At 40.4% G+C, this 22,970-nt stretch overlaps 1 protein-coding gene across 1 annotated transcript; it reads right to left on the minus strand.

Annotated features, from left to right (window-relative positions):
- Positions 1-172: 172 nt before the first annotated feature.
- On the minus strand, positions 173-17,541 carry LOC118942827 (uncharacterized). Its single transcript, XM_090199047.1, has 15 exons — positions 17,340-17,541; positions 15,919-15,960; positions 15,623-15,742; positions 11,473-11,547; positions 9,839-9,919; positions 9,029-9,100; positions 8,171-8,236; positions 6,422-6,478; positions 5,886-6,008; positions 5,435-5,500; positions 5,230-5,325; positions 4,859-4,963; positions 4,728-4,748; positions 4,527-4,607; positions 173-771 (listed from the first exon to the last, which is right to left on the minus strand). Exons 1-15 carry the CDS (start codon positions 17,394-17,396, stop codon positions 529-531), a joined length of 1,305 nt encoding a protein of 434 aa, XP_090055173.1. The 5' UTR covers positions 17,397-17,541; the 3' UTR covers positions 173-528.
- Between the last annotated feature and the right edge of the window lie 5,429 nt (positions 17,542-22,970).

A 22,970-nucleotide genomic window follows, 5' to 3' on the forward strand; every position in this document is an offset into this window, starting at 1 on the left:
ACAACAAGTGGGACACAATCATGAAGTGGAACGACATGGCACAACACTGTTGAACAGGATGATGGGCAATAACAAAGCAGCCCTGACAACCTCCACAAGAAACATGAAAACATTAACCCTTCATACACATCACTGAAAGACAACAAATTATTAACTGAATAAAACAGTAGAGTTTACAACTTTAGAAAAGGAGTTTATTTGATGTTAGAGGAGTTACCAGACAGGAAAACGGGTGATTCACGTGGGTGATTGTTTGACAATGAAATGGGCCCCTTCCCTCGGCCACGTTACTTCCAGAACACCACAAACAAATTGGTACCGAGGAAGACCTGTGTGCTCAGCCTTTACTAAGGCATATTGGGGTGCAACACATTGGCAGTCCAATGAAGGCAAACGTTAAAACTGACCCCAACCTCAACCCTAACCTTAACCCCAACCCTAACTTTAACCCTAGCCTTAAACCCAACCCTGGTCCAGTTGTAACCAATGAGGAAATTCAACATGGGTTCGCAGGTCAGTCACGTCCCTCTAGTGTTTCCCATCGTACTGGTACGGAGGAGGTGGCTGGTAATAAGAGCTGGCATGAAGAGGAGCTTGTGTTGAAGACAGCATGGGATGAGCTTGTGTGGCAGGCAGCATGGGAGGAGCTTGAGGAGTAGTTGCCATTTCCATGTTGGGTGCGTTTCTATAGCTAAGATCCATGGTCACCTCAGCCGAGGAGGCTTCTTGGATTCTACGGGTCATTACCAACGCCAGAAGCATTACAATGGCCTGCAAGTAAGAGACAATTGAAATGGGTTTTATTTTCAACCTATAAGATATGGCTTGTATATTGTAAACAGATGTGTTGTTTAATACTGATTTTATTAAAAATCAAGCATATCTTCCCTTCCTCTCAATGAAGGCTGTTCTCTTTTTTTTCCCTGCCCAATGTAATTAAGAAGGCTAGTCATGGCCGTCAATAAAGTGTTTGGCTTGTGAGACCGCTTGGAAAGGCATCTTAATCAGCGAAGCTTCCTTAAAATATCAAGGTTGATAGGAGCAGAACAGTGACATTCCCTTTGTATCTATGTGTTGTAGGCAGACCTACATTATATTCCCTTTGTATCTATGTGTTGTAGGCAGACCTACATTATATTCCCTTTGTATCTATGTGTTGTAGGCAGACCTACATTATATTACCTTTGTGTCTATGTGTTGTAGGCAGACCTACATTATTTCACCTTTGTATCTATGTGTTGTAGGCAGACCTACATTATATATCTATGTGTTGTAGACAGACCTACATTATATTACCTTTGTGTCTATGTGTTGTAGACAGACCTACATTATATTACCTTTGTATCTATGTGTTGTAGGCAGACCTACATTATATATCTATGTGTTGTAGACAGACCTACATTATATTACCTTTGTGTCTATGTGTTGTAGACAGACCTACATTATATTACCTTTGTATCTATGTGTTGTAGGCAGACCTACATTATATTCCCTTTGTATCTATGTGTTGTAGGCAGACCTACATTATATTACCTTTGTATCTATGTGTTGTAGGCAGACCTACATTATATTACCTTTGTGTCTATGTGTTGTAGACAGACCTACATTATATTACCTTTGTATCTATGTGTTGTAGGCAGACCTACATTATATTACCTTTGTATCTATGTGTTGTAGACAGACCTACATTATTTCACCTTTGTATCTATGTGTTGTAGACAGACCTACATTATTTGACCTTTGTATCTATGTGTTGTAGACAGACCTACATTATATTCCCTTTGTATCTATGTGTTGTAGACAGACCTACATTATATTCCCTTTGTATCTATGTGTTGTAGGCAGGCCTACATTATATCACCTTTGTATCTATGTGTTGTAGACAGACCTACATTATATTACCTTTGTATCTATGTGTTGTAGACAGACCTACATTATATTACCTTTGTATCTATGTGTTGTAGGCAGACCTACATTATATCACCTTTGTGTCTATGTGTTGTAGGCAGACCTACATTATATTACCTTTGTATCTATGTGTTGTAGACAGACCTACATTATATTCCCTTTGTGTCTATGTGTTGTAGACAGACCTACATTATATTACCTTTGTATCTATGTGTTGTAGGCAGACCTACATTATATTACCTTTGTATCTATGTGTTGTAGGCAGACCTACATTATTTGACCTTTGTATCTATGTGTTGTAGGCAGACCTACATTATATTACCTTTGTATCTATGTGTTGTAGGCAGACCTACATTATATTACCTTTGTATCTATGTGTTGTAGGCAGACCTACATTATATTACCTTTGTATCTATGTGTTGTAGACAGACCTACATTATATTACCTTTGTATCTATGTGTTGTAGGCAGACCTACATTATATCACCTTTGTATCTATGTGTTGTAGACAGACCTACATTATATTACCTTTGTATCTATGTGTTGTAGGCAGGCCTACATTATATTACCTTTGTGTCTATGTGTTGTAGACAGACCTACATTATATTACCTTTGTATCTATGTGTTGTAGGCAGGCCTACATTATATTACCTTTGTGTCTATGTGTTGTAGACAGACCTACATTATTTCACCTTTGTATCTATGTGTTGTAGACAGACCTACATTATATTACCTTTGTATCTATGTGTTGTAGGCAGACCTACATTATATTACCTTTGTATCTATGTGTTGTAGGCAGGCCTACATTATATATCTATGTGTTGTAGGCAGACCTACATTATATTCCCTTTGTATCTATGTGTTGTAGACAGACCTACATTATTTGACCTTTGTATCTATGTGTTGTAGACAGACCTACATTATTTGACCTTTGTATCTATGTGTTGTAGACAGACCTACATTATTTCACCTTTGTATCTATGTGTTGTAGACAGACCTACATTATTTGACCTTTGTATCTATGTGTTGTAGACAGACCTACATTATTTCACCTTTGTATCTATGTGTTGTAGACAGACCTACATTATTTGACCTTTGTATCTATGTGTTGTAGACAGACCTACATTATTTCACCTTTGTATCTATGTGTTGTAGGCAGACCTACATTATATTACCTTTGTATCTATGTGTTGTAGGCAGGCCTACATTATATTACCTTTGTATCTATGTGTTGTAGACAGACCTACATTATATTCCCTTTGTATCTATGTGTTGTAGACAGACCTACATTATTTGACCTTTGTATCTATGTGTTGTAGGCAGACCTACATTATTTGACCTTTGTATCTATGTGTTGTAGGCAGACCTACATTATTTCACCTTTGTATCTATGTGTTGTAGGCAGACCTACATTATATTACCTTTGTATCTATGTGTTGTAGGCAGACCTACATTATATTACCTTTGTATCTATGTGTTGTAGGCAGACCTACATTATATTACCTTTGTATCTATGTGTTGTAGGCAGACCTACATTATATTACCTTTGTATCTATGTGTTGTAGGCAGACCTACATTATTTTAGCACTGCAGCTCCTGTTTTGGATGTGTGTAAAACCCCCTCCATAATGTAGGTGACGTGTGTAAAACCCCCTCCATAATGTAGGTGACGTGTGTAAAACCCCCTCCAGGATGTAGGTGACGTGTGTAAAACCCTCTCCATAATGTAGGCGACGTGTGTAAAACCCCCTCCATAATGTAGGTGACGTGTGTAAAACCCCCTCCAGGATGTAGGCGACGTGTGTAAAACCCCCTCCAGGATGTAGGCGACGTGTGTAAAACCCCCTCCAGGATGTGGACTACATGTGTCAATGCCCATCATGAAACGACAGTTGAACATCTTGGTGAATACCTGTGAACCTCGTATTTAGAAGTTATTTTTCTTGTAACAATTGTTTATTTTCATATTTATTTTTAAATTTATTTTGTATCCAAAAACCCTTACCCTAGGCCTAGGTAACAAAGGTTCAACAGCATTACGTCATGTCTTATTTTATGATGTCATTAGGCTACATTTTACATGTATTTGTTGTTGTTGAAGAAACAAACAGATTGCTTGTTTTTTGTAGAATTTGATTTAAACCTAACTTATTAGAATGATTCAACATCCTGGTTTTATGGTGAGAACGTACATGCATACAATGCAACTTCTGGAGAAGTGTGAATGCGATCTGTAACATGGTGGCAGGGACTGGGAGGCTAGTCAGGATTGAGGGAAAGATGAACGGAGCAAAGTTTTGTATTTTTTTTAAGTAGACAAGTCAGTTAAGAACAAATTCTTATTTTCAATGACGGCCTACCCCAGCCAAACCCTAATCCGGACGACGCTGGGTCAAATGTGCGCCGCTATATGGGGAAACCAATCACGTCTGGTTGTGATACAGCCTGGAATCGAACCAGGGTCTGTAGTGCCACCTCTAGCACTCATGCAGTGCATAGGACTGCTGTGCCACTCGGGAGCCGCCCCCCACAAAAAAAAAAAGAAGCACAGAGAGATCCTTGATAAAAACCTTGTCCAGAGCTCTCAGGACCTCAGACTGGTTGTGCTATTCTACTCACCGTAACGACCACGTAGAAAATACAGGTGTTCCTCACAATATTCATGTCCATGTAAATCTTCACAATTAGATCCATACAAGGCTGAAATAATACCAACAAAGGAATTACACAAGGAATAATAACACCAACAGCTCTATGTTATGTTTAGCTATTAAATTAGACTAACTAGACTACTGTACGTATAGGAAAACCAACACTCACTTGTTTGTAAACAAAGCCATGCTGTATACAGGGAGAAAATACACAAATTTCAGTGTTCAGTCCATACAAGTATACAGTGAATGTACAGACAGCCCCAGTGTAATTTCTGTACATGTAAGACCCAGTCTGACCTCAGTAAAAACACAGGACCCTTGTCGGAGAGGATAGCATGTACACGAGGAGGGGACAGGAGAACCCCAATCTTTATACCCATGGAACAATCCACAGCATTCACCCTGTTCAGAGTTTTAAGAAGAGTGAAACAAGAAACAAAACGAACGGCAAGGCAATTCAAATTTAATTCAATATTTAACAGAATTATTTGAAAAGTACTTTCGGGACAACCTATCAGTTTTTCTGATTGTTTGTTGTTGTTGTTGTTGTTGTTGTTGTTGATTAAAGTGAAACATTTAATGACATGGGTGTGGATGGTTTCTTAAGATCTAGTTTAGACCAGTTTAACTGATCATAAAAAAACACATCCTGTTAGATAATAACTTACAATGATTTGCAGTTGCATCAGTCCTGGTACCACATCTCTTCCATTTGTGTGCAACGGGATGTACCCTTCATACCAGGCTTTGATCATATTTGGAAGCTGGGGGGGGGGGGGGGGATTGGACACAGAATTAATTAAATACCAACGTTGTTTTTAAACATTTGTTTAATTACATTTTTATGGACTTGAACCTGTAATTCTGTCCTACCTGTGGTGGAAGGTAGTAGGTCAGAAACCCCAGTCCAAAGCATCGCAGACAAGATCCAACTGAATACTGCATCACCCCATGAGTAAAGAAAACAATAAACATTATATATTTTGGGGCAGTACACTGTACCCCATGATGTACTTGACTTGGTCTTAGTTGAACGGGTCAAATAATAAGTATTTCACTTGTTGATTATACCAATGAGATTTTGGCTTTAATACAGGGGATATCTGGGATTGAGCCATCGGTTTTTGGACTTTTAAATTAACACTATGTAGCTATTTATTATTGAAGAATATAACTTATAAAGCCTCAGGAGCTCAGTTCAACCATCTTCCAGGTTTGAGAGTGGTTACATTTTTCAAGCCCCATCCCTCAGCGGTTTACAAAATAGCATCAGGATGATGGCAATGTTTGAATCCCAGATTGCCCCTTTAAGAACTGAGCGTACCGTGATCAGGAAGTTCTTGTTCTTCTTACGAGCTCCATGCAGACCCGTGATGCCAAGGAGAAAGGAGACCACACCTGCTGTGAAGATAGTCCATCTGACAGGAGACAGGCGTTCATCTAGGTCCTTCAACATTAACACACACCCATCAGACTGGAGACAGACATTCATCTAGGTCCTTCAACATTAACACACACCCATCAGACTGGAGACAGACATTCATCTAGGTCCTTCAACATTAACACACACCCATCAGACTGGAGACAGACGTTCATCTAGGTCCTTCAACATTAACACACACCCATCAGACTGGAGACAGACGTTCATCTGGTCCTTCACCATTAACACACACCCATCAGACTGGAGACAGACATTCATCTAGGTCCTTCAACATTAACACACACCCATCAGACTGGAGACAGATATTCATCTAGGTCCTTCAACATTAACACACAGTGAAATCAACACTTTAGTAGTAGTAGTTTGTTCCAATGCAGTTACTACAAGTGGAAAATAACAGGTTAGAAAATGTTACTCACATTTTCTCTGCTCCTGTAATACTTCCAAGGGGTGACAATGAAACTCATGCCACCAATCTGAAGAAAAATACATTTAGGGAGAAAAACGATAATAAAATTAATATATTCATAATATTGGACACCATTTTTTAGATGTATTAAAAATAGTTTCCGTTATTGATAGATTAAAAATAAATCCAACACAGTAACATAATATTTAAGTGTTGCGTTACCACTTGTAGGATTGTGAAGAAAATCAGCCAGCCTCTAATAGAGCAGGAACAACACATGTTGCAGCTCTGGTCTCACCTCTGACTCGGTCTCTGAGAGAATGTGCATTGAAGGAAGAACTCTGGGTTTTATGTCATTTCCTGTAACCGACAAGTGTCTTGACAGTGATTTTACAGAGTTCCTCTTAGACATCAGGTTGGTGTTCATTGGTACACATATATAATGCACATATAAAAAATAAAAACCTAAGTGTTTCTTATTGGACAGGTTCAGTTAGTCCCTCCCAGTTTGTTATCTGTCTTCAGTTTGGTGCCTAACGAATACAACCCAGGTCTGATCTAGGATCAGATCTCCCCCCAGCGGCCATGTAATCTGATCTAGGATCAGATCTCCCCCCCACCGTCCATGTAATCTGATCTAGGATCAGATCTCCCCCCACCGGCCATGTAATCTGATTTAGGATCAGATCTCCCCCCACCGTCCATGTAATCTGATCTATTACGTAACTGAACCTAGATCTATTACGTAACTCAGCCCTCCTTCTGAGGTTTTAAGACTGGATTTCTTAATGAGTCAAAGTTGTTCTCTGAAGAGGCGGGCTGGAGGCGGGGATGCAAATGAGGAAACCAATTGAGTTACTACTTCTTTATTTCTGATGTGCCTCAAAAAAGGGGAACATCCATAAAGACATTGGTCACAGGCCTTGAACAGAAGACATTCTGACATGTACTGCAATCATTATACAACTCAAATATACAACAGGTTAAATGTATATACAGCGTGATCAATATTTACCGTCAGACTTTAATATCTACGAGATGATAGCAATAAAACGGGGGGAAAAAGTTCAACATTTCAGCATGAATAATACACAGTTCAGTGTATGGACAGCGAAGCCCTCCATTCAGAGAGAGACGTAGAGCAGTACAATGACACAGAGCTCCTTTAAAGAAAAACACTAATTCATGTTCAATGACATATGGATCAACCAACTTCACAAGTGAAGAAACTGCCATAATTTTAACAAAAGATCTGAAATCTAAAATCACAGCATCATTTGATGCAGGTAAAATGATGGAGAAACACATGATGCATTGTGGTCCATAGTTCAGCAGGTTGGGGGTTCCAGTCCATTCACAAAGCAAACCTAATTCCAAAATGTTCCTGATTGAAGAGAACTGGAATTTCAGTGTACTTCCTGAATGGACTAGATTTGAACCCCAACGTTCAGTATCAAATACATGTTGCAAGCATGCTGTATGGGATATGTCAAAGCCAGCTTTTGATCAAGTCATGATCGGGGTCCATTTGAATTGAAGCCAGTCAATTGAGGAAGTGAATTGTATTTAACATTGCTAATGTAAAAAAACTTGGAATAAATAACTTCTGCTTTTCAGTTTGAGAAATCATTGAAAATAGATCGTTTTTTTTTCTTCTTCATTTATTGTATTGTAATTTCAGTTGACTTCCTGAATTGATGACTTCTAATTCACCTTGACCACAGCCCCAGATCAAGTGGTACCACGTGTTGCTGCTTTAGGCAGTGTTGGCGTCCCTCTTCCCAATCTGGCAGTACAGGGTCATGGTGAAGGCCATTCCAAAGAGCTGAAACACAAAACAGGTGCGTCACAACCCATTCACTACCAGGCTATAGCCCGGTCCCACATCAGTTTGTGGTGTCTAGCCTGGTTCCAGATCCATTTGTACAGTCTTGCCAACAGGTTGCTAATTGGCAATGACAAACAGCCATCGGCGTTGCCAAGAAGGTGCTAACAGATCTGAGACCAGGATACAGTCACTAAGTACTGAACAGTGACAGAGTGAATTGCACATATCCATCTTAATGCCAATGAGAACAGCCATAAAGTAAGAGTTAGTGAAGATGAAACAGACCAGTACTGAACAGTGACTGGAACAATACAAATGTATTCCATTTATATGACCGGTATAGTACATTATATAATGTATTAATAGAGGCTTTGTTATACATACATAATATAATGTATTAATAGAGGCTTTGTTATACATACATAATATAATGTATTAATAGAGGCTTTGTTATACATACATAATATAATGTATTAATAGAGGCTTTGTTATACATACATAATATAGTGTATTAATAGAGGCTTTGTTATACATAATATAGTGTATTAATAGAGGCTTTGTTATACATAATATAATGTATTAATAGAGGCTTTGTTATGCATAATATAATGTATTAATAGAGGCTTTGTTATGTATAATATAATGTATTAATGGAGGCTTTGTTATACATTATATAATGTATTAATGGAGGCTTTGTTATACATTATATAATGTATTAATAGAGGCGTTGTTATACATACATAATATAGTGTATTAATAGAGGCTTTGTTATAGAGATTGGATTCTTACCGTCAAGACTGCCATACTAAAAGGAGACGTGATGAAGAAAGTGATGAAGAAAGTCATAAACTTGGCACAAGGCTGCAGAGGACAAAGCAAACAGTCAACACTAGTTAACACCAGGTCAAGGTGACTGTACGAAGACGCTGCTTTGCGGTTCGTGGTTGTATCATCCTGGAACCCTCTATGGTTTCATGTGGCTGTAGATCAGTTCCCTGTACAGGTTCTGTTTATAGGACTTTGATGTACAGTACTGGAATGTAGTGTGATGGTAGTGGTAATGTAATGTAGTGTTAGTGTAATGTAGTGTTAGTGTACGTAGTGGTACTGTAAAGTAGTGGTTGTGTATGGGCAGTGGTACTGTAAAGTAGTGGCTGTGTATGGGTAGTGGTACTGTAAAGTAGTGGCTGTGTACGGGTAGTGGTACTGTAAAGTAGAGGTTGTGTACGGGTAGTGGTACTGTAAAGTAGTGGTTGTGTATGGGCAGTGGTACTGTAAAGTAGTGGCAGTGTACGGGTAGTGGGACTGTAAAGTAGTGGTAGTGTACGGGTAGTGCTACTGTAAAGTAGTGGCTGTGTACGGGTAGTGGTACTGTAAAGTAGTGGTAATATAGCGGTAATGCAGTATATAGCGGTAGTGGCAGAGTACGGGTAGTGGTAGTGTAAAGTAGTGGTAATATAGCGGTAATGCAGTATATAGCGGTAGTGGCAGTGTAATGTACGTTCATTGATTTGTTTTCTTTATACCATGTAAATCCATCTTCCTTGAAAACCGTCTTCTAAATAGTATTTTATTAATAATAAGTGATTCTCTGCTTACCTTTGAGTACCCTTTGCGTCCTTTTGCAATTTTGCACAACTCAGTGTGGTCAACGCTGGGGTCAGGAGTTAGCCTTTCCTCCTGTCGACAAAATTATCCAATAACATTTGTAGCCGATTGAATTAGAACAATTAATCTGGACCCAACTAAACAAACCAATAATTATTGAGCCAGGAAGAGGCAATTTACAATTTACTGAAACTAATTGTATTGATTTTTTTCCTAATAATAATGTAAAATTAACATCTGTAGAGAAAGACTCATGTGAAGGCCAAATTACAGAAGAGGAACTTATTGATGCAATTAAAGCCTTTAAGGCTGGGAAAACTCCAGGGCTGGATGGCATAACAGTGGAAGTATACAAAGGAAACTCCAGGGCTGGAGTATATCAACTTACTTTGATATACTCAGAGGACCGTTATTAGCATGTTTTAACCACTCCGATATAAATGGTAGATTATCAGACACGCAACAAGAAGGTCTGATATCATTATTACTGAAACAGGACCCAAATGGTATATATAAAGATCCAGTCCATTGAAAACATTAGATGCCTCTTACACTTCAGTGTTGTGATGCAAAATGCTTGGTGCATAGAATTAACAAGTATTGTCAGATATTATTCATCCTAATCAGACAGGTTTTTTACATGGACGATACATTGGAGATAATACAAGACAAGTACTGGAAACAATAGAATACTATGAAATATCGAGGACACCAGGCCTAGTTTTCACAGCTGATTTTGAAAAGGCTTTTGATAAAGTACGACTGGAGTTTATATATATATATATAAATGCCTAGAATATTTCAATTTTGGGGAATCTCTTATAAAATGGGTTAAGGTTATGTATAGTAACCCATGGTGTAAAATAGTAAATAATGGCTACATCTCAGAAAGGTTTGAACTGTCTAGAGGAGTAAAACAAGGTTGTCCACTATCGGCATATCTATTTATTATTGCCATCGAAATGTTAGCTGTTAAGATTAGATCCAACAATAATATTAAGGGATTAGAAATCCGTGGCTTAAAAAGTAAGGTGTCATTGTACGCTGATGATTCATGTTTTCTTTTAAAACCACAATTAGAATCTCTCCACGGCCTCATAGAGGATCTAGATACTTTTGCTGTCCTCTCTGGATTAAAACCAAATTATGATAAGTGTACTATATCACATATTGGATCACTAAAAAAATTCACATTTTACAGTACCGTCTAGTTTACCAATTAAATGGTCTGACGGAGATGTGGACATACTCGGTATATATTTTTATAGAAAGTTAGAAAAATAGATAAGATCTTGCTACCATGGAAAGGAAAATACCTGTCTATTTGTGGAAAAATCATCCCGATTAACTCGTTAGTCATATCACAGTTGACCTATTTGCTTATAGTTTTTCCTACACCTAGTGACCTGCTTTTTAAATTATATGAACAAACAATATTACATTTTATATGGAATGGCGAGCCAGACAAAATGAAAAGGGCCTCTTTATATAACAAATCTGAATTTGGAGGGCAGAAATGATTAAATATTAAAGCATTAGACCTCTCACTAAAGGCGTTGGTTCAACATAATTTCATTGACATGTGGAAACAACGCTGATTCAACCAGTGAGGGTTTCCTCCTTACGTTCTTCTCTCCGACAGCTCCCAGGATTCCGGCGATGAACAGGAGGATGAAGATGTGGAGCAGCCCGATGAAGAACTGAAACAAACAAACGCTCACATGATATGCCCACCACATGTTATTTGTCCAGTTAGTCCCATTGAGGCCAGGGAACAGTTACCTGGATTTAACATATCAGATTAAAATGTTAGAATTGGAATTTTCAAAACTGAAATGATACTCTGATCCTTCATAAAAGGATTTGGAAAACCAATATCAACTTAAAAAAAAAAAAATCATCAGGATTCAAATGTAGTGAAATAATATTTACACATATTGTGTTACAGCCTGAATTCAAAATGGATTAAATAGATCCCCACACATTTATGCACAATACGGCATAATGGTGTCACGTTCTGACCTTTATTTCCTTTGTTTTGTATTTATTTAGTATGGTCAGGGCGTGAGTTGGGTGGGCGGTCTATGTTTGTTTTTCTATGTTTTGGGTTATTTCTATGTTTCGGCCTAGTATGGTTCTCAATCAGAGGCAGGTGTCATTAGTTGTCTCTGATTGAGAATCATACTTAGGTAGCCTGGGTTTCACTGTGTGTTTGTGGGTGATTGTTCCTGTCTCTGTGTTTTGCACCAGATAGGACTGTTTTTGGTTTTCCACGTTTATTGTTTTGTAGTGTTCGTGTTTATCTGTTTTTATTAAACATTAATCAATATAACCACGCTGCGTTTTGGTCCGCCTCTCCTTCACCACAGGAAAACCCTTACAAATGGCAAAGTAAAAAAAAATCAAATTTTTGCACATTTGCACATTTATTGAAAATTAAATACAGAAATCCCATTTTAAAAAAGGATCCATCCCCTCCCGTCAATGTATACTTTCTGAAGGCACCTTATATGGGATTTGCAGCCTCCATTTTAAATTGTACTTATTTTAGTGAATGTAGTTTACTCATCTCTGTGTCCCTGTAATAGTGAAGTAGTACCCCAAGCTGTCAATTAGATGGTGAGGTGTGGACCAGTTCAAAGCACTGAAAATCTGGATTCTGTGATCTTGATATGTTGCCATCTGGATCAGATTGATCCAATTATTTTCTGGAGGGGAAAAAATGGCTGAAAAACAGCCAGATGGATCTGATCCTGGATAGCAGAAAATACGATTACAGATTCTGGATTATTCTGATCAAGTTTAAAAATAGTGAAAAATGCCATAGAAGTCTATTCCCATAGGTGACCTGGGAAACCATTATATTCACCCAAAAGCCTTCTTATACTTGTAACTGTCACTCTTGCAAAAGTGACACCATCTCTGACATGTATAAACAAGTTAAATACATGATTGTGTGAAGGTACAGTGCCGTTACTTTTTCCACATGGTTACATCTACATACAACACCCCATAATGGCAAAAAGAAAACAGGTTTAGAATTCTTTGCTCATTTATAAAAAACAACAAATCTAATCTTATTTACATATGTATTCAGACCCTTTGCTATGAGCTCAGGTGCATCCTGTTTCCATTGATCATCCTTGAGATGTTTCTACAACTTGTGGTAAACCTGTGGTAAATTCAATTGATTGGACATGATTTGGAAAGGAACACACCTGTCTATATAAGGTCCCACGGTTGACAGTCCATGTCAGAGCAATAACCAATCCATGAGGTTGAAGGACCTTCCAGAATGACAACAATCTCTGCAGCACTCCACCAACCAGGCCTTTATAGTAGAGTGTCCAGAAGGAAGCCACTCGTCAGTAAAAGGCACATGACAGCCTGCTTGGAGTTTGCTAACAGGCACCTAAAGACTCTCAGACCATGAGAAACATTATTGTCTGATGAACCCAAGTTTGACCACTTTGGCCTGAATGCCAAGAGTCACGTCTGGAGGAAATCTGGCACCATCCTTACGGTGAAGCATGGTGGTGGCAGCATCATGCTGTGGGGATGTTTTTCAGCGGTAGGGACTGGGAGACTAGTCAGGACCGAGGGAAAGATGAACGGAGCAAAGTACAGAGAGATCCTTGAATAAAACCTGCTCCAGAGCGCCCCTGACCTCAGACTGGGGTGAAGGTTCACCCTCCAACAGGACAACAGCCCTAAGCACACAGCCAAGACAACGTAGGAGTAGCTTCCGGACAAGTCTCTGAATGTCCTTGAGTGGTCTCTGGAGAGACCTAAAAATAGCTGAGCTGCAACACTCCCCATCCAACCTAACAGATATTGCGGGGATCTGCAGAGAAGAAAGGGATAAACTCCACAAATACAGGTTTGCCAAGCTTGCTGCATCATTCCCAAGAATACTCAAGTTTGTAATCGCTGCCAAAAGTGCTTCAACAAAGTACTGAGTAAAGGGTCTGAAGACTTATGTAACTGATTTATATTTATTTTTCACAATTGCAAAAATGTCTAACCTGGCTTGGTCATTATGGGGTATTGTGATGTCATTATGGGGTAGTGTGAGGTCATTATGGGGTAGTGTGATGTCATTATGGGGTATTGTGATGTCATTATGGGGTATTGTGATGTCATTATGGGGTATTGTGATGTCATTATGGGGTATTGTGATGTCATTATGGGGTATTGTGATGTCATTATGGGGTATTGTGATGTCATTATGGGGTAGTGTGATGTCATTATGGGGTATTGTGATGTCATTATGGGGTAGTGTGATGTCATTATGGGGTAGTGTGATGTCATTATGGGGTAGTGTGATGTCATTATGGGGTATTGTGATGTCATTATGGGGTAGTGTGATGTCATTATGGGGTATTGTGATGTCATTATGGGGTAGTGTGATGTCATTATGGGGTAGTGTGATGTCATTATGGGGTAGTGTGATGTCATTATGGGGTATTGTGATGTCATTATGGGGTATTGTGATGTCATTATGGGGTAGTGTGATGTCATTATGGGGTATTGTGATGTCATTATGGGGTATTGTGATGTCATTATGGGGTATTGTGATGTCATTATGGGGTATTGTGATGTCATTATGGGGTATTGTGATGTCATTATGGGGTATTGTGATGTCATTATGGGGTAGTGTGATGTCATTATGGGGTATTGTGATGTCATTATGGGGTATTGTGATGTCATTATGGGGTATTGTGATGTCATTATGGGGTAGTGTGATGTCATTATGGGGTAGTGTGATGTCATTATGGGGTATTGTGATGTCATTATGGGGTAGTGTGATGTCATTATGGGGTATTGTGATGTCATTATGGGGTAGTGTGATGTCATTATGGGGTATTGTGATGTCATTATGGGGTAGTGTGATGTCATTATGGGGTAGTGTGATGTCATTATGGGGTAGTGTGATGTCATTATGGGGTAGTGTGATGTCATTATGGGGTAGTGTGATGTCATTATGGGGTAGTGTGATGTCATTATGGGGTAGTGTGATGTCATTATGGGGTAGTGTGTAGATTGAGGGGGGAAAAAGTTGATATATTTTAGAATAAGGCTGTAACATGAAATGTGGAAAAAGTCAAGAGGTCTGAATACTTTTCGAATGCACTGCATATGAAGAGACTGGTTTGGTTAGAACCTAGAACCGCTTCAGCGCTTGGCTATTGGGACAGCATTATCCTGTGCAGTGTACAATGTAACATTTTAAATGTGAGGGTTGGCTATTGGGACAGCATTATCCTGTGCAGTGTACAATGTAACATTTTAAATGTGAGGGTTGGCTATTGGGACAGCATTATCCTGGGCAGTGTACAATGTAACATTTTAAATGTGAGGGTTGGCTATTGGGACAGCATTATCCTGGGCAGTGTACAATGTAACATTTTAAATGTGAGGGTTGGCTATTGGGACAGCATTATCCTGGGCAGTGTACAATGTAACATTTTAAATGTGAGGGTTGGCTATTGGGACAGCATTATCCTGGGCAGTGTACAATGTAACATTTTAAATGTAAATGTGAGGGTTGGCTATTGGGACAGCATTATCCTGTGCAGTGTACAATGTAACATTTTAAATGTAAATGTGAGGGTTGGCTATTGGGACAGCATTATCCTGTGCAGTGTACAATGTAACATTTTAAATGTAAATGTGAGGGTTGGCTATTGGGACAGCATTATCCTGGGCAGTGTACAATGTAACATTTTAAATGTGAGGCTTGGCTATTGTAAGGGAGTGTGTGTTTCCCCTCACCAGAATGAGCATGCATCGGTTTTCCTTAATGGCTCCACAGCAGCCCAGGAAGCCCAGTACCATGATGATGACGCCAACAGCTATCAGCAGGTCTACAAACGGCACTGCCTCATCCATTATCTGAGGGAGGGGGACAGACAGTTACTCAGTCATTTTACATGTAGATATGTGCTGAATAGGTGTATATGACTGGATGCATTTGTGTCAAGGTGTTATTTTTTACTGTGTAAAGAGGACTTTTGATGGTGTTGGCATTAATTTAGTGTCACACTGGATATGTTTCCATTCTTGCTCACTTTGAAGTAGATGGAGACACCAAGAATGACGCAGCCACCGATCTGGAAAACAAAATGAGATGACATGAGCATTTTATCTAGAATCAACTTCAGAAAGTAGTGCGTTTCAATGTCACTGGGATTGAATGAACAGGTCTTGTTGTTGTTGTCAACTCAACTTCAATGTGGATTCATTTTGTGATTCACAACACACTAGCTACATCTGGTGGCAACTCTGAGGAACTACAGTTGAACCACCATCACAATAGAGGAGATACAGCATCATCCAGCCCCCACATGAGGATATCTTTCCTGGGTTAACAGTGGACTCTAGACCACATGGGAGAATCTCAATTGCATTAACTTGATTCCTCAGATACTCTCCTCTTAAATCCAGAGGGGAGAGGATGCGAGGAATCCAGGAAATTAAATAGAGATTCTCATGGGGGAATCTCAATTGCACTAACTTGATTCCTCAGATCCTCTCCTCTTAAATCCAGAGGGGAGAGGATGCGAGGAATCCAGGAAATGAAATAGCGATTCTCCCGTGGTGTCAGAACTGATAGTGACAGGTTACATATACATTGAATATTTGATTGAAAAAAAAATAGCTGGTCAACCCAACGACTCCAGAAGCCATCGATGAATGATTTGTTTGAAAGCATTCCATACTCACAGTATGGGCCTGTGGACATGTAGACATGGGGTTAAATGTCAAGGCTATATGAATGAATGCTCATTATTTAGGGAGATTACAACGTATACCCACGTTTTTATGTTGAAGACGTTCTGCGATGACTGGACTATGAATTTGACAATTATTTTGGCTTTCAAAAAGTTGAAAGATTCCGTTCAAGATTTTTTTTTTTTTTTAAGATTCTGATTGAGATTAACTCTAAAACTCAACACTTAAGCTAAATGCAATGAGAGCTGTTTCCAAAGTAAACACTGGGGTATAGTCTTCGACAAGAGAGCTACTGTATAGTGTAATTTCAGCAAACAATGGCAATTTTTCATGTTGTAAAAAGTTTAGCTATGGAGTGCACTAACGAATACGACCCCTGCAACTGAGAAGGCTTGTTAAACTATCATCGCAAAGACAACACCTTCCAGAGTCAGAGTTAATGGCTTAATGAAAGTTAGTCATATGATGATCACACATTGTTACCATAGACATTTGAATGTTATCTAATTTCCATAGCAGACATGTAAATAGCTTTTAAATGGATTACTATGTGTACTAGGCTACTAGTTGATCACTAAACAAACAAACATCACTATACCACACACACACACACACACACACACACACACACACACACACACACACACACACACACACACACACACACACACACACACACACACACGATTAAAAACCTACATCAAACCAATGGAGAACACTATAGTTAAAGTAAAGAATGTAGGTTAATAGGACTCACCCAAAACAGTAGAATGAAGAGGAAGAGCGACTTCTTGATATGCTTATTCACAGCCATCTTCTAACCTTCCAACAGACAGGAAAGATGTGATATGACAGACCAATGTTAAGTTAATCCCTATTCCTCTGTTCCAGACCCACCCTGGTGTTGCAGGTGTGTGTGTGAGAGGGTTATTTCACAAGCTCATATTTAAAATCTGTGGGTGTGGTTACTGACTACTTAGTCCAGGCTCCAACAGTCTCCTACCAGTCCCCTCCCTCTAGCTCATATTTAAAAGCTGTGGGTGTGGTTACTGACTACTCAGTCCAGTCCAGGCTACAACAGTCTCCTACCAGTCCCCTCCATCTAGCTCGTATTTAAAAGCTGTGGGTGTGGTTACTGACTACTCAGTCCAGTCCAGGCTACAACAGTCTCCTACCAGTCCCCTCCCTCTAGCTCATATTTAAAAGCTGTGGGTGTGGTTACTGACTACTCAGTCCAGTCCAGGCACCAACAGTCTCCTACCAGTCCCCTCCATCTAGCTCGTATTTAAAAGCTGTGGGTGTGGTTACCGACTACTCAGTCCAGTCCAGGCTACAACAGTCTCCTACATAAAGACCCCACAGCAAACACCCTCCTCTGAAAACTGACCCTCAGTCTTCTAAACAGTGAAACCCCAGAGCAAACATCCTCCTCTGTTTGTAGTTAAATAAAGTCAGACGAGTTCAAGTTTGAGCAGTTCTGACTCTCGCTTGAGAAGGAACATTTATTCAGACCACAGGGTAAAATAGTGGCAGACTGACCGCCAAAACATAGACTATGCAAACTACAACACCACCAGCTAATGTTTGTAATGAATGTTTTTACTATTTTTGTACATAATGTTGTCGCTACCGTCTCTTAAGACCGAAAATAACTTCTAGACATCAGGACTGCGATTACTCACCATGGACTAGCAGAATCCTTTTTCTTCTTTCACGACGATATATGGCTCCCTCGGGAACAGGCCCCGACACCAGTGGTCTGCGCTAAGAGGAGGCATAGAAAGGGAGGCCGGAGGGCGGACTGCCTTCTGAGGAGTAGGAGGTGATCGAATAACCCCCCTCTCCCTTCAATTCTGCTAGCAAACATGCAATCTTTGGACAATAAAATGGACGAGCTATTGGGAAGATTAAACTACCAACGGGACATTAAAAACTGTAACATCTTATGCTTCACGGAGTCGTGGCGGAGTCGTCACGGAGTCGTGGTGAACGACGACAATATCTACATACAGCTGGCTGGTTATACGATGTACCGGCAGGATAGAACAGCGGCGTCTGGTAAGACAAGGGGCGGTGGTCTACAGTATATCACAAAAGTGACTACACCCCTCACATTTTTGTAAACATTTGAGTATATCTTTTCATGTGACAACACTGAAATGACACTTTGCTACAATGTAAAGTAGTGAGTGTGCAGCTTGTATAACAGTGTACATTTGCTGTCCCCTCAAAATAACTCAACACACAGCCATTAATGTGTAAACCGCTGGCAACAAAACTGAGTACACCCCTAAGTGAAAATGTCCAAATTGGGCCCAATTAGCCATTTTCCCTCCCCGGTGTCATGTGACTCGTTAGTGTTACAAGGTCTCAGGTGTGAATGGGGAGCAGGTGTGTTAAATTTGGTGTCATTGCTCTCACACTCCCTCATACTGACTGGTCACTGGAAGTTCAACATGGCACCTCATGGCAAAGAACTCTCTGAGGATCTGAAAAAAATAATTTATGCTCTACATAAAGGTGGCCTGGACTATAAGAAGATTGCAAAGACCCTGAAACTGAGCTGCAACACGGTGGCCAAGACCATACAGCGGTTTAACTGGACAGGTTCTACTCAGAACAGGCCTCGCCATGGTCGACCAAAGAAGTTGAGTGCACTTACTCAGCGTCATATCCAGAGGTTGTCTTTGGGAATTAGATGTATGAGTGCTGCCAGCATTGCTGCAGAGGTTGAAGGGGTGGGGGGTCAGCCTGTCAGTGCTCAGACCATACGCCGTACACTGCATCAAATTGGTCTGCATGGCTGTCGTCCCAGAAGGAAGCCTCTTCTAAAGATGATGCACAAGAAAGCCCGCAAACAGTTTGCTGAAGACAAGCAGACTAAGGACATGGATTACTGGAACCATGTCCTGTGGTCTGATGAGACCAAGATAAACTTATTTGGTTCAGATGGTGTCAAGCGTGTGTGGCGGCAACCAGGTGAGGAGTACAAAGACAAGTTTGTCTTGCCTACAGTCAAGCATGGTGGTGGGAGTGTCATGGTCTGGGGCTGCATGAGTGCTGCCGGCACTGGGGAACTACAGTTCATTGAGGGAACCATGAAGGCTAACATGCACTGTGACATATAGATCATGCAGAGCATGATCCCCTCCCTTTGGAGACTGGGCCGCTGGGCAGTATTCCAACATAATAACGACCCCAAACACACCTCATCTGTGGGGCATCCTCAAACGGAAGGTGGAGGAGTGCAAGGTCTCTAACATCCACAAGCTCCGTGATGTCTTCGTGGAGGAATGGAAGAGGACTCCAGTGGCAACCTGTGAAGCTCTGGTGAACTCCATGCCCAAGAGGGTCAAGGCAGTTCTGGAAAAGGATGGTGGCCACACAAAATATTGACACTTTGGGTCCAATTTGGACATTTTCACTTAGGGGTGTACTCACTTTTGTTGCCAGCGGTTTAGACAATTAATGGCTGTGTGTTGAATTATTTTGAGGGGACAGCAAATTTACACTGTTATACAAGCTGTACGCTCATTACTTTACATTGTAGCAAAGTGCCATTTCTTCAGTGTTGTCACATAAAAAGATATACTCAAATATTTACAAAAATGTGAGAGATGTAGTCACTTTTGTGATATACTGTACGTATTTTTGTAAATAACAGCTGGTGCACAATATCTAAGGAAGTCTTGAGCCATTGCTCATCTGAGGTAGAGTTTCTCATGATAAGCTGCAGACCACATTACCTACCGAGAGAGTTTTCATCTATATTCTTTGTAGCTGTTTACATACCACCACAGACTGAGGCTGACACTAAGACAGCATTGAATGAGCTGTATTCCGCCATAAGCAAACGAGAAAACGCTCACCCGGAGGTGGCGCTCATAGTAGCCGGGGACTTTAATGCTGGGGAACTTACAACCTGGCCATCCCCAGGTTGTAAGGGTAGATAACAACACATCCGCCACGCTGATACTCAATATAGGGGCCCCTCAGGGGTGCGTGCTCAGCCCTCTCCTGTACTCCCTGTTCACTCATGACTGTACGGCCAGGCAAGACTCCAACACCATCATTAAATGTGCCGACAACAGTGGTAGGCCTGATCACCGACAACAATGAGACAGCCTATAGGGTGGAGGTCAAAGACCTGGCCGTGTGGTGCCAGGACAACAACCTCTCCCTCAACGTGATCAAGACAAACGAGATGATTGTGGACTACAGGAGCACGCCCCAATTCTCATCAACGGGACTGCAGTGGAGCATGTTGAGAGCTTCAAGTTCCTTGGTTCCTTCAAGTTCCTTGTTGGTGATGTGGTATACATCACCAACAAACTAACATGGTCCAAGCACAGCATTACAGTCATGTAGTGGTCACGACAAAATCTATTCCCCCTCAGGAGACTGAAAAGATTTGGCATTGGTCCTCAGATCCTCAAAAGATTCTACAGCTGCTCCTTCGAGAGCATCCTGACTGGTTGCATCACGGCCTGGTATGGCAACTGTTCAGCCTCCGACCGCAAGGCACTACAGAAGGTAGTGTGAACGGCCCAGTACATCACTGGGGCCAAGCTTCCTGCCAACCAGGACCTCTACACCAGGTGGTGTCAGAGGAAGGCCCTGAAAATTGTCAAGACCCCAGCCACCCCAGTTCCCCACTGTTCTTTTGCTACTACACAGCAAGCGGTACCGGAGCGCCAAATCTAGTTCCAAAAGGCTTCTAAACAGCTTCTACTCCAAAGCAATAAGACTTCTGAACATCTAGTCAAATGGCTACCCAGATTATTACATTGCCGCCCCTCCCCTCTCCACACCGCTTCCACTCTCTGTTGTCATCTATGCATTGTCACTTTAATTAACTCTACCTACATGTACATACTACCTCAACTAACCGGTGCCCCCACACATTGACTCTGTACCGGCACCCCCCTGTATATATTGTTAATTTTTACTGCTCTTTCTTAATTACTTGTTACTTTTATCTCTTAAAACCTCTTGAAGCTAGGGGGCAGTATTTTTATGTTTGGATAAATAACGTTCCCAAAGTAAACTAACTATTTCTCAGGCCCAGATGCTAGAATATGCATATAATTGGCAGATTAGGATAGAAAACACTCTAAAACTGTCAAAATATTGTCTGTGAGTATAACATAACTGATATTGCAGGCGAAAACCTGAGGAAAATTCAACCAGGAAGTGCCACTTATTTTGAAACCTCCCTGTTCCATTGCCTGCCATTTAAAGGGATATCAACCAGATTCCACAGGGTGTGAACAGTCTTTAGACATAGTTTCAAGCTTTTATTCTGAAAAAGGAGCGAGATTGATCACGTCGCGTCAGTGGACTGCCAGATGTCCTTAGATTTGTTCATGCATGCGACACTGGTAGCTAGACATTTGCTTTCTCTCTTGTATTGAAAAGTTTACCGTCTGGTTGAAATATTATCGATTATTTATGTTAAAAACAACCTGAGGATTGATTATAAAAACCGTTTGACATGTTTCTCCGAACTTTACGGATACTATTTGGAATTTTCGTCTGCACGTCTTGACCTGCACGAGCCTGTGGATTACTGAACAAAACGCCCCAACCAAATGGAGGTTTTTGGATATAAAATAATCTTTATCGAACAAAAGGAACATTTATTGTGTAACTGGGAGTCTCGTGAGTGCAAACGTCCGAAGATCATCAAAGGTAAGCGATTAATTTGATTGCTTTTCTGACTTTCGTGACCAATCTACTTTGCTGCTAGCTGTTTGTAATGTTTGGTCTACTGATCGATGTCCTCACACAAATGCTTGGTTTGCTTTTGCTGTAAAGCTTTTTCTCTAAATCTGACATGCAGGATGAATTAACAACAAGCTAATCTGTGTTTTGGTATATTGCACTTGTGATTTCATGAAAATTAAATATTTTTTGTAATTTAATTTGAATTTGGCTCTGCAATTCAGCGGATGTTGACGAAAATGATCCCGCTAAAGGGATCGGTGCGCCAAGAAGTTATTAATGAATCTTATTCATATTTTTTAAAACTGCACTGTCGGTTAGGGGCTCGTAAGTACGCATTTCACTGTAAGGTCTACCTGTTGTATTCGGCGCATGTGACTAATAGAATTTGATTTGATATCCTGGGTAAAGAGTTTGTATGATGCCCTGAATATGCTTTCTGTATGGTCCTCATCACCTGCCTTTCTGAAGAACAATAGGCTGTTTTCCTTCATTAGATTGGTTGGAAAGTCCTGGTGTTAAGGGCTTGATTTGGCAATGGGACCAATTCCAAATCAACCTCTAGCACCTAGGCCAGGGGTATCCAAGTCATTCCATGTTGGGCCTTGTGTCTGCTGGTTTTAGTTGTTAAGCCCTCGACAACCAGGTGAGGGGACTTCCTTAC

This window comes from Oncorhynchus mykiss, chromosome 15 (assembly GCF_057628025.1).
Source record: "Oncorhynchus mykiss isolate SJ-2025 chromosome 15, ASM5762802v1, whole genome shotgun sequence".
In the NCBI taxonomy this organism is placed as follows: domain Eukaryota; kingdom Metazoa; phylum Chordata; class Actinopteri; order Salmoniformes; family Salmonidae; genus Oncorhynchus; species Oncorhynchus mykiss.